Source organism: Opisthocomus hoazin, chromosome 19, assembly GCF_030867145.1.
Source record: "Opisthocomus hoazin isolate bOpiHoa1 chromosome 19, bOpiHoa1.hap1, whole genome shotgun sequence".
NCBI classification, from domain to species: Eukaryota; Metazoa; Chordata; class Aves; order Opisthocomiformes; family Opisthocomidae; genus Opisthocomus; species Opisthocomus hoazin.
In genome coordinates this window covers 6885801-6898591 of record NC_134432.1, presented here as the reverse complement: position 1 = coordinate 6898591, position 12791 = coordinate 6885801, and the positions used below count along the sequence as shown (strand labels likewise).

General features: G+C 55.3%; 1 protein-coding gene across 1 annotated transcript; it reads right to left on the bottom strand.

The window, feature by feature from the left end:
• Positions 1–2050: 2050 nt before the first annotated feature.
• LOC104334209 (olfactory receptor OR9H1) lies at positions 2051–3070 on the bottom strand. The gene has a single exon (XM_075439322.1). The coding sequence runs from the start codon at positions 3068–3070 to the stop codon at positions 2051–2053; it is 1020 nt and encodes a 339-aa protein (XP_075295437.1).
• Between the last annotated feature and the right edge of the window lie 9721 nt (positions 3071–12791).

Below are 12791 nucleotides of genomic sequence, written 5' to 3'. Positions count from 1 at the left end.
CTTTATTGGTCGCACACCCTTGTCAGTGAAAGACTTGTGAGCATGACCCATCAACATATGTATATTTATTCATAAATTATATAAAAGTACATTATAAAATGTATTTATTCATAAATTATATAAATGTACATTATAAAACAGACATAGTAGTAGACATTTTTAAAAGGCAAGATGAAGATTAAATAAACACTAGTTTTAAAATATTAATTTTGTTTTACTTTATTTATTGATGGTACCAAACCCACTTTCTTCCTGCACCCCAAGGGATTGTCTGGCACACCCCCTGGGGTGCACGCACCCCGCTTTGGAGACTGCTGCTGTAGAGAAAGCGAGGATCTCCCCTGGCAGATGACTCTGATAAAAGGGATAAATGGGGTTTTTATCCCCAGTGACTCTGCTGGTCTTCACGGCAAGCTCCACAGGTCCATGCCGTGGTGTGGTCTCACCCATCAGTGTCCAGAGTTGATGAAGGCTGAGCACTGGGCACGCTGAGGACTTGTGGTGCCCGACCGTTCCCTGCCGCAGGAGATCCCCATCCTCTTGCCCTGGCCGTCACCTCCAGAGACGCACGCCCGGCCGAACCCTGCAGCAGCTCCCACTGGCAGCAGCAGCTGTCCCGACCCATCCCAGGTCTCCCTGTCAGAAGCTCTCCCTCGCCCTGTCCTGAGGACTGCGGGTGGGAAGGGGTGTGAAATCCTCTTCTCTTTCCACAGGAGCTGCCAGTTTTGTAGATGTCCTAAAGACTGGGTTCCCCGATGGGCCGTGCCTCGTCCGTGCGCTCTGGGAGAACGTGTTGCACCGTGACCTGAGCAGGGTAAGGCACGATGGGTTCCTCCCAAGCAATCCTTGGCCCCAGCGGCAACGGGGGGGTTTCCAATCGCAGGAAACCAGTTCCCATAATTTCTGCTAAGTAGGAGTCTTGCAGATCCTTGCATGTCAAGAAATCCCAACCCGGCATCCAGCGGAGGTCTGAGGAGGACATGCTCCGCTCTGCCCGCAGGCGTATCCCCTCGCACGCGCTGAGCAGTGGTCGCAGCGTCCTGTCACACCCGCTGATTTACGACCACCGGGTAACACCTCCCCAGCTCCGCGTGCTGCTGAGGGCCCCGGAACCCCTCCTGAAGGCAGGTCGTGGGCCAGATTAATCTGCTCTCCCCGACGTGCTCAGGTACCACCCGCAGCCTCGTCGCCAGCGTTTGGCACGTGGAAGCAGCTCTCCATTCCCAGGATTAACTTTGACTCCTGAAACTAGAAAGATCAATCCCCTGGCAATGGTTTTCCTACTTATACATATTTTATTGCATTAAGGGAAAGACATCCGGCTCTGCAGTGGCTGCAGGTCCAGCCCAGACGAGATTATTCACCACTTAAAAAGAGATGCAAACAGCAGCAGGCATTACTGCTGTGCTTTGCAGTGTTTCACCGCACAAAGGGCTCAGCTTAGGAATAAAAGCTCTTTCCAGAAAGCCTGACAAAGCCCTGGTGTAGATAAATGATAAAAAAAAACAAGGCTTGCCAAGGGCACCGTCACATCAAAGGCAGCGTGTGGACAGCCAGTACAGCTCCTCTACCCGGGCAATACCTATTTCTTAGGAAAAAAGTTCCCAGAATTACTTATTGGGAGAGCTCCCATGGCCAAGCAATGAGCAATTTTACGAAATCCCCTCCTAGTCTATTCAGGTCGCTAGAGGACGTTGCGTGCCATCCTTCTACCACCAGTTCGAGAGGGTGAAGACCTCTGCAGTGCTCCGCGCTGGAGGGACGGTACCGGCTCCTGGGATGGAAGAGCCACCGCTCGCCTGCCCGGGGCCGTGCCCGCGTCGGTTGGGCTTGCTGAAGCCGGCAGTGCGAGTTTGAGCTGTGCTAGGGGCTTTCAGACACAAAGGAGATGATCTTGTGATGGAGGTACCCAGCCCCAGTCCCCACCGGGCCACAATGGGTCTGAGCATTGGATGCGTCGTCGAGGGAGAGCAAGCAGCCGCCAGCTGTGCTGCCACCAGCACCACGCGGCACCGCCTGACCAGGACCCCTGGACCCCTCGTGTGTTGGGTCACTGAGAGCCGCAGCACTGCCGTGGGGAGGGTGGGCATTGCTCATCGGCCCTGCCTGCACCCTCGGTGGACATCTGCAACACCCCGCTGTGCAGGGCTTTCCTGATGGCTCCTTTGACCTCGCTGTTTCTCAAGCTGTAGATGATGGGGTTGAGCATGGGGGTCACAACGGCGTACAGCAGGGCAACGACCTTGCCCATCTCGTTGGAGCCACTGGAGTGAGGCACCAGATAGGCAACGGCCCCGGCTCCAAAAAACAGGGACACCACGGTGAGGTGCGAGGTGCAGGTGGCAAAGGCCCTCTGTGTCCCTGCTCCCTTCTGGAGGACAGTCCCGAGGATGTGAACGTATGACACGAGGGTGAGGAGGAAAGAGCCCATTGCAATAGTCCCAGCCAGAACATACAAGGTGGCCTTGTTGAGGGGGGCGTTAGGGCTGCAGGACGCCTTCAGCAGGAAGGGCATCTCGCAGAACAAGTGGTTGATCACATTGGACCCGCAGAAGGGCAAGCGGGCTGTGAGGAAGGCTTGGATCAGAGACGAGAAGGAGCCACTCAGCCACGAAACAGCCACTAAGCAGTGACATGTCTTCTTGCTCATGAGCGCCGGATAGTGGAGCGGGTGGCAGATGGCCAGGTACCGATCGTAGGCCATGGCAGCCAGGAGCATGCACTCGGAGCCCCCAAAGCAGAGGAAGAAGTAGATCTGCATGATGCAGCCCACAAAGGAGATTGTCTTCTGTGGTGAGAAGGAGTCCCCAAGGATCTTAGGGAGGGTGACGGAGGAGTAGCAGATGTCCAGGAAGGAGAGGTGGCCCAGGAAGAAATACATGGGGGAGTGCAGGTGGGCGTCCAGCCAGACGAGGGTCACGATGAGCAGGTTCCCCAGCACTGTCACCAGGTAAACGAGCGAGAAGCACAGGCAGAGGGTCACCTGTGCTCTGTAGGCACTGGAAAACCCCAGGAGGAGGAACATGGTGGGGTGGCTGAGATTTCCCTGCTGCAGGGATTCGGGACTCATCTACAGGGAGAGCAGCAGGAGACAAGGACAGGTAGAAGGAGGGCGAGCGCTCGTCCCTGCCGTGGGACATCACCAGCCCTCCTGAAGCCATGCCACTGCCCGGCACTCCTCATGCCCCGCTCCAGGGGCTTCTAGGGGGTCTGTGGGGGCAGGTCATGGGTCTTAGCCCACGGGATTTCAATCCTCAAGGCAACCCCCAACTCTGTGTCAGCTGAAGGACACCGGGGAGAGCTGGGACCCCCCACTGCGGTCAGCGAGGATCCCAGGGACTGTTAAAGCAGAGCGGATGAGAGCAGCCCCTCTGCTCCCTCCAGTTTCCCTGGGCTGCAGCTGGAGCGTGGTCTAAAGATCCCACAAAACGTGGCAGGCTGGGCCCTGCCTTGCCGAACAGCTGCTGCCTTTCATGGGAGCAAATGGTGTTTGCACCGTTAGTGAGGATACAGGAAGGTCTCCTGCTTCCTCTCTCCACCACAGACTGTGGGAGCAGATCGCAAAATGAAAAAAAGCAATCTCGAAAGGTTACAAAGAAAGTGTCTGCTTGCAAATATCGCGCAGTAGATGTTAACCTCATGTTCACATGCAGAAAGCAATGTGAGGGAGGGACCTCGGAGAGATCACAGGAGGACCAGAAAGGCATCTGAAGGTGACTGTGTGCTTCAAACGAGCTTGAGGGTGGCAAGGAACAGCAGAGGCACTAGCCTGCATGAAAAGGGAAAGACTCTGACTCTAACGAGAAACTGGAGCTGAGGGATAAGCAAAGATGAGATACAGAAGATTTTGAGTGCGAACCTAAAACGACTGAATCCACTGGAAGAGCAGTAAGGAGACTAGCGGTAGGATGAGATGAAATGTCCTCAAGTTACATCAGGGGAGGTTCGGATTAGATATCGAGAAAAATTTCTGTACTGCAAGAGCGGTCAGGCATTGGGCCAGGCTGCTGAGGGCAGTGGTGGAGTCCCCTTCCCTGGAGGGGTTCAAAAAATGTGTGGATGTGGCACTTCAGGACATGGTTTAGCAGGCATTATGGTGCTGGGTTGACGGTTGGACTTGATGATCTCAGAGGTCTTTTCCAACCTTAACGATTCTATGATTTTATGATTCTATGATCAGAGATTTGCACAAGCCTGCAAGAAGCTGTTGGTACTGACAGGGCTGTCACCAGGTCTTTCCAGAGAGAAGTGTGGGAGCATCTGCCTGGAGCGAAGAGGCTGAGAAGACCTGAGCACCCTCAAAGGACATTGCAGGCTCCTCCGAGGGGGAACAGGGACAAATCCCCACGCTGGGGATGTGCTCCTCTGCGCAGAGGTTCAGGACAGGCCATGTGTTGTCCTGGTGCCCAGCAGCCGGGTGGGTGTGCGAGCAGCGAGGTGGGAGCAGCCAGCCCCAGGCTGGGTCCCGCGGCGAGCGTTGGGTGCTTGGTCAGCGGGGATCCTCTATGGGCACCCTCCTCCTAATGCCAGGAGGCATGATGGCGGGAGGGGAGAAACTTTTGGGTTCTGGTGCCAGGCTCTCAACCATGAAGGGAACGGAGGTCGAAGGAGAGCCATGTACTCTCCATGCTGGTTTGGGTTGTGCTGGAAGAGTAGGAGCTGATGAACAAGGACGTAACCATGGAGGGATGGGGAGCACCTGTAGAGATAAGAGCAGCCGGGAGCGCTGCACAGGCAGCAAAGGGCTGGGTCTCCTCTGGCTCAGGAGGAGCAGATGGTCCGTAGGAAATAACACAAACGAATGTGGCCTCATGCAAAGCTGGTGTGGAGGAACTCACATTACTACACGGAGCCATCCGTGACAGCACATGTTCCCAGAGGTCAGTGAAATGGCTGGTGTGACCAGAGCAGAGGCAACGGAGGGCATAGGAGGAGAGGGAAAGCAAGGGAGGCGAGGAGGAAAGGTAGCACAGCACGAGATGTTGAAAGGCACCATCAAAAGATCTTCCCGGATCTGAATCACCTTGGGAAGGAGGGAGAGGAAGGTCTGCATGGGTGGTGCTGGGAGTCTGTTGCAGATCCCCTAGCCAGACCGGGGGGAACACAAAGCCCCAGGAGAAAAAAATCTTCGAGGAAGAGTAACTTCTTGGAGGGGAGTGGGGTTATAAATCACAGCTTTGTCTGTAGTGGTCATTCCAGACATCCTTGGATACGATGTCTCACGTATCTCTTCACCAGGTCACAGCATGAAGCGAGCTGATGGGGGATTTTTTTGTACCTGTTCCTGAAAAACAGGCTGTTTTTAGAAGAGCTGTCTGAGAAAATAACTTCAGCTAGAGCAGGCATGAGTCAATGCCGTTTTGCGTAGACAGACAGATCAATAGGAGCAGATTGGTGGCTGCGGCTGGGAACAAGCACAAATCAGGATGTGGACAAGCGAGGGGAGCTGGCGGCTGCAGCTGGGCAGGTTTAGGAAGTCAAGCATGCAAACATAGAAAAGAGCTGGGACTTCACGAGGGCAAAGGTGCAAAACCCAGCTAAAAACACCCTCTCGAGCACAAGGGAGAGGCTGGTGGAGCAGGGCTGCTCCCCTAAGCAAACAAGCAACATGTTTACGTATTCGGAAAGAGTGGGAAGTCTGCAAGGACAGAAAAGAGCCTGGAAAGCAAAGTCTGCACTGAAAGACGGAGGAGTGAGGGGAGGCTGTGGAAGTTGCTCGTGGCGTTATGAGATTACGATACGCCCTTCAGCCGTGAAGCCGAAGGACAGGCAGCCCCGCGGTGCGGCTCAGCTCGCTGCCCTCCAAGTCAGGCATCGCTCACTCCCGGTTTTCTAGGAGGACCATGACAATTTATGGCAGAGGCGGGGTGGCTGGTGACAAAGTGAGGGGCACGGGGACAGCAGTATCATGGGGGGAGGACAGTCTCCAGGGGTTTGCTGCGTGTCAGCAGGGCTGCGGGAGGGGAGCGTGGCTGCGTCTGGATTTGGGAGGAATGAGCGTTGCTGCTCCTGCAGTGAGGGTGCAAAGCATCTTCGTGGTGCGGGCTGCGGCCAGTGCAAGGAGAGGAATCCTGCGCCGGGTGTTTGCAAGGCTTTAGGGGGAAAAAAAGGAAAGAAAACTACATGGACGCAGGAGCTCTGGGATTAGAGAGCAGTCTGCCTGCCTGCAGGGTCCTCGGCTGGAGACCCAGTGGTCTGGTCAGCTCAGGGTGGTCATGAGCAGCGAGTGGGGCACAGGATGCTGTACTGGCCACAGGGACAGCGGAAAGGTTTCCAGTCCGTGTGGGAAAACACTGATGCTGTGGTACAGTACTGAGACCTGGCCCGGTGGTGCACAGAGAGTGGGGAGCCCACTCCAGGAGGAGGAAGCCGAACTGGGCTGCCAGGACACCTGGAGAGGGGAGATGCATGGGAGAGAACACGGTGTGACGTGGTCAGCCTGGAGAAGCAAAGCCAAGCAGGGAGAGGGCTGCGGCATCGGGGAGCAGAGCCCTTCGCTCGAGCATGCTGCTGTGGGTGACCCTGGCATGGACCAGCCTGCAAGAGCTGGCAGCTTAAACTCAGGTTCAAAAATGACTTTGACCCAGGAATCATCTCCTTAGATCTAATGCACCAGAGTCTGGACAAGGAGCTGAGGTCTCACGTGGTGCCTTCTCAGGAGGTCTGGGGCCCAAAGCGCTCTCATCAAGGGGCAAAGGCAGGAGGGGTTTTGGTTCCTCGATCTCTCTGTCACCACTGAAAACTTTTCCCTTTACCTAAAATAAACCTGTTGTAGGTATAAGTAGGTATCTGCAGAGCCGTTGCATCGGTTTAATGAAGCAGAGGTGCAAAACTACCCATCTGGTTCACCTGGAAGATGGCACACAGACAAACCCAGCGCGAGACCCCTGGGGAGGGCACCCACTCCCAGCTCCCGCCCTGCACCTCATGGCCTCCCCAGAACCGGGGGCATACCCAGGATCTGGTGTCCCCATGGAACCGCTGCAGCCTGGGCTACCAGAAAACCAGCTTGGCGTCTCTGGTACCAGTTGCCTCAGTGGGAGGTGGAGGGAGCAGGAGGGATGCGGCATGCTGTGTCCCCCAGCACTGCCCTCCAGCCCACGAACCACGGAAGGAGAAGACGTCAGAGGTGTCATGCGACCGGGATGCAAGCGGCATCTTCATTTCATTTTCCGATAGCTGTCAGGGTTTGCAATTACATCTGCTCATCTGATAGTCGTTAGCAGGAAGTCATTGGAAGTGTCTGTTTGCCTTTCTGCTAACCAAATTGCATTTGATTTGCAATCAAATATGAGACAAGCGAGCTCAAGGCAGACTCGGGCGCTGCTCCATGTGAAGCACATCCTAGCACATCCTGGCACCACGATCTCGCGGGCAGCACCGACGGGCAGCAGGCTGTGCCACGGGCGAGCCAGGGAGAGGGCTCCTGCCGTGCTGCGAGAGGGTGGGCTGCGGTGCTGTGAGCTTCGAGACGTGTACCAGGCACCCGGGTACTCATCTGGCTGCCGGACCATGAGAGGGGCTGCAAGGACACCCACGGACCTGGCCGTGGGCGAGGGGCATGGGGCAGAGCAGGGCAGAGCTGGCCTCGTGGGACCCCGGCGTGGGGCTGACTCCATCCCTCCTCGATCCTACAGCTGCCCTCGAGCGCTCACCCGCACAGATGTCGGGGACACCGGTGAGCCAGCGCCTGCACGGCTTACCTTGGGAAGGTGCTTCCTCTCTTCACACCAGGCGTGTCTGGCAGCGCCGACGGTTTGGGACACGGGGGTGATTTCAACACACTCCTGGGGGGCACCTGGGAAACGAACCCCTGTTACAGCACAGCCCATAATTGCTCCGCGCAGCCCCTTGGGTGCGGCACTTTGGGATGCTGCGGGAACAGGGGAGCACCGCGAGGGAATACGGTGTGCTGGGTCCCGTGCTCGGTGCCCGACGGTGGGCATCCCCCGAGGGGTGCTCCACAGCATCCCCACAAAGAGGCCCCAGAACTCCGGGGACCAGGACTGGGGGATGGGTCTGAAGCTGCCTTTGAACTGGCAGCCAGAGGGGTGGTCTGACCTGGAGGGGTGGTCCTGCGGTGGGGCTGGAGCAGCACGGCAGGCTCCGCAGCCAGAGTGCCTCAGAGACACCCTTAAGCAAGAGCCTGAGACCAGGAGTATGTCAGAGTTTGGCTCTTCAGCCTGTGCTTTCCTTTTCTAGCTTGTTTTCCCCACTTCTTCAGCCAACAAGGTACCTCCTGGCTTTTCTGGGTAACCTTGGCTTCTTTTAGACGTGCTTCTCCAGATTTAAGAGTGACTTCAGGGGCTCTAGCAAGCCTAAGGTGCGTTGCTTCTCTGAACCGCTGCTCAGAGACCTTCCACCTCTGAGAAATTTGGCGATCTGGAAGGGAAGTTTCCCCCCAGATGCACCAATCTGCAAAGGTCAGGGTGAGGCCCGAGAGCATCCCCATCTTTGGGGAGAGCAGAGCGATGGAGGCACTGGACAGAAACAGTAGCACCTCTCTCTGATGCGGCACTTCTCCCTGCCCCTCCAACTCCACCCCTCTTCCCACTTTCATAGAATCATAGAATGGTTTGGTTTGGAAGGGACCTTGAAGACCATCTGGTTCCAACCCCTCTTGAGCAGGGACATCTCCCACCAGACCAGGCTGCTCAGAGCTCCATCCAACCTGGCCTTGAACACTGCCAGGGAGGGGGCAGCCACAGCTTCTCTGGGCAGCCTGGGCCAGTGCCTCACCACCCTCATGGTGAAGAATATTTTCCTAATATCTAATCTAAATCTGCCCTCTTTTAGTTTACAGCCGTTCCCCCTTGTCCCATCCCTACACACCCTTGTGCAAAGCCCCTCTCCATCCTTCCTGTAGGTCCCTTCAGGCACTGGCAGCTGCTCTAAGGTCATCCCGGAGCCTTCTCTTCTCCAGGCTGAACAGCCCCAACTCTCTCAGCCTTTCAGCGTGCACAAGTGCGTTTTGGAGCCTAAAGTCTCCCTCCTGTTGCACCATAGCAGCCTCGGCCGCTTGCTGCTCTGCCCGCAGGGGTCTGGCAGCCGCCGGTAGCGCAGCGGATGGCTGCAGGGGCAGAGGAAGGGGGTTGAGAGCACACTGAGAGCAAGCATGTCAGGAGTGGACATCTTCTCTGGTATTGGCCACAATTAGAATTAATTTACAGGTGGTCAATAGTGAATAAATAATTTCTGTGAGTGTTTGGTGCTCAGCTGGCCGTGTTCAGCTGGGCTCTTTGTTATCAGTCCTGTTTGCGTATCTCCATGGCCCGGGGAGTCACAGGAGGACTTGGCTGGAAGGCACCTCAGGGGTCTCTGATCCTGCCCCTGCTCAGAGCAGGGCCAGCTTTAAAGCTAGATCAGGTTACTCAGGGACTTGTCCCCCTCAGTTTGGATACCTCCAAGGGTGGGGAGGTACTCAACCACATTTCTGGACATGCTGTCTTGCAGGACCACCTTCATGATGAAGACCTTTCTCCTTTTGTCCTATTGGAATTTGCCATGTTGCAGCTCATGCCCATCGCCCTTCATCCTACCAGTGAGCTCTCCGGGAGGAGTCCAGCTGCATCTTCTCCAGATCCTCCCGAGACAACTGGAGACAGCAGCCAGATATCTTCTTCACCTTCTCTTCCAAAGGCTGGACCAGCCCACGTCTCTCAGTCTCTCCTCGTACATGCTGTGCTCCAGGCCCTGACCAGCTCTCTGTCCTCCACTGGGCTCTCTGTGATTTGTGAGGACTTTTCTCGTACTGGGGAGCCCTAAACTGGACCTAGCTCTCCCAGCGTGGTCTGACTAATGCTGCCTCGAGCTGATGGCTGCCCTTCGCTAACCCAGAACGGGATGCCTGTTGCTGCCTGTGCAGGCACTCTGCTGACCGATGGTCAGCTTGTTGCCCACTGGACACGCAGGGCTGTTCCTGCAGTCCTGCCATCTCCTGCAGGCCCAGTCTGCCCAGTTGCAGAGGGTTAGCCCAGCCCAGCAGCAGGACATGGCATTTGCCTTGGCTGGACATCAGGAGGTTTATGCTACGCCATTTTGGGGCTTCTCTGAACGGCAGCTCCAGCATAGCAACCTGTCCCCAAAGCTTTCTTGTCCCCAAAGCTTGCACGTTGTCACTGATATTGGGCATTACTGGGACTGATGCATCTTCACGCATCTTGGGAGATGCTGACCCTGGCAGCTTGGGAAGTCCCCAGCCACATTGCTTCCCACCGTCTGGCCACCAAACACTTCCCATAAGCTGTGTTGGGCCAGCCAGTCATGGAGCCAGGGTATAAAGCCACATCCTGAGATGATCCAGGTTGGAAATATCTACACGCTTTCAATAGCTTTGAACACCTGGAGGAACCAGGAACATTCAAAGCTGGTTGTGTTTCGGGTGCTGGTGCCTCGTGAAGCTGTGGCCCGAAAGGGCACCATGATGCGCCAGCAGCACTGAGATTTTTGCTTCACTCTTACTGGGTCTCAGTTGATGTCATTAAAAGTTTTGGAACTTCTGTGTACTTAACTTCTGATAAGGCTCCAGGGGGCTTGTGCCACCGCAATGCTTGGGGACAGGAGCTATACTTGGCCCTGCACAAATCAGGGAGCAGAACCAATGTTTGTTCCTCTGCGGGGCTCAGACCAGCACAGAGGTATCTGCAAGCAGTAATTGGCAATTTAGAGGTGACTCACTCCTGGCCCGCGGGGGTTCATGTTGTTTATGTCAAGAGCTGACAACCATCGCCCGGATCCCGGTGAGGGGCTGTCCCCAAGGCTGGAGGGTGGGGAAGGGCTCAGCTGGGCTGGCACCCGCCAGGTCCCACATCCAGCGGCACTCGGGGAACCCCATGGCCTCGCTCTGCTCCGTACAAGGCAGACAGATGGGACCTGATGGCCGCATGTCGTTGGAGTGACTCCTGCTGTGGTGACCACACCGCCAGCCGGTGATGCTGGTCTGTGAGACATCACACGCCAAGGGACATCCAGGAGGCTCTAACACGTGGCTGGATGGGCACCCGTGGGCTCAGGTGTTTGGGATGGCCAAGAGCCCACAAATCCTGAGCAGCAAGAGGGACCTGGCTCACGGGCTGACACCAAAACGCCATTCTCCTGACAGCCAGTGCTATGCTTAGAACAAGAGATGATCCGATACAGTTGCTTTTTATTTTAGAAAGGGGAAAAAATGGAAAGTCTAGAGGATTAAATACCACATATGGCACAGAGATTGCCTGGAAGGACCAGCTTAGCTTCACCCTGAGCACTTAAGCTGATACTAGCAAATATAAACCTAAACAGTGTCGCAAAGGGAAAGCATAAATGAAAGCCAGCATGATTAAATCGATTTAAGGCAGCTGATCAGAAACAAGATAAATGTTCTTAAACTTGCTGAAGCTGTATCTGCATGAAGAAATTAAAATGCCTCCTGGTAAGTTAACTGGCAGCAATGTAAGACAGACGATGAAGGCACCAGAAGTTGGTCCCTTGCTCCTCTACTCTGAGGAAGGACATTTGCACTTATGTTCCTTTCTTCAAAGGCACCACGAGCGGGAATTGAACACTAGAGAATGTTTGACAGGTAGCCAGTCAAATTCACAGTGAGTATTCAATGAAAATAAGCTGATAGAAAAGTGAAGAAGCTCTGCATCCACCTTGGCAGAGGAGGAGCTTTGGTGGATCCCCAGGCTAGATGGCCTCTCTTGCGAACACTTGAAAAGATCTGTCCTACCAACGCAGAAGGGAAAGTGAAGAGCAAGGCAGAGCAGATAACATTTCCAGTCAACATCAGTCAGGTATGAAACTCATACTTCTCACTGTAGTATGTCATCTGCTGCTTAGACTCACCTTTGCTACCTCTAGTTTTCACCAGAAGACTAGAAGAAGGAAATATGCTGGATTTAAAGAGGTTGTCAGGGGTAAAAAGACGACAGACAGGTAGATCTACGATGCAGAGCGGGCAGATACTCATAAAAGCTGCAATAAAGGGCAGACCTGGTTGATGTATGGGCATATTAGGTCACAGCGGAGACTGAATCCAACTTTTGCACAGGAAAATCGCACCTGAGAAATGCAGTTTCTGGAGGGGTTAACACTGTGTGGGTGTTGGACATCGCCTGGTCAGCTGGGAAGGGTCTTTGTCAAAGCTTGCAGAGGGCAAGCTGCCGTAGGCTAGGGAGGAAGATCCTCACGTGGATAAATGAGTGTCTGAGAGAGACAAAAAAGGGAGGAAGATCACCCAGGGAGCTCACTGTGCCAACAGACATCTTGTGAAATGTCTCATCCACGCACAGCAGGTGCCAAAGGTGGCAGATGCAGCCTGAGGAGAAGTTATGAGAAGACTGGGGAATGGACAAAGCACCCTGTAAATCTAAGCTGTACCCACACCTCCTTGGATGGGTGGAGGTCCAGGTCTGGTCACCCAGCCCCAGCAGGGGCAGGGCCTAAGCAGGGGAGGAAGAGAGAAGGATGAGAGGCACAGCTGGGAGAGCAACGAGACTTACTAAAGATTTAAGCTCCTGGACAGCACGAAAAGGATGAAGAACAAAGAGAGTCTCCCATCACCAGCAATCACCGCGGCTCCTCATACATCAAAGGCTGGTCCAGCACCTCCCTTGCCACAGCACCCCTCCGCTGTCTCCAGCAGCTGATGGGCCCTGGTGCCCGGCTGCACCGACCCGGTCCCTACCAGCCCGTCCCACTAGCGCGCTCCCACAGCGCCCGGCCAAGGAGCTGCAAGTGAAACCCCTGCGACAAGCGAACGGGAGTGCAGAGACGGGTGGTGAAGCTCCTCGCTGCGGGAAGCCACCAGT

Bases quoted from the DNA above. Each gene is read 5' to 3' on its own strand.
- LOC104334209 (XM_075439322.1), bottom strand. From the start codon at position 3,070: ATGAGTCCCGAATCCCTGCAGCAGGGAAATCTCAGCCACCCCACCATG.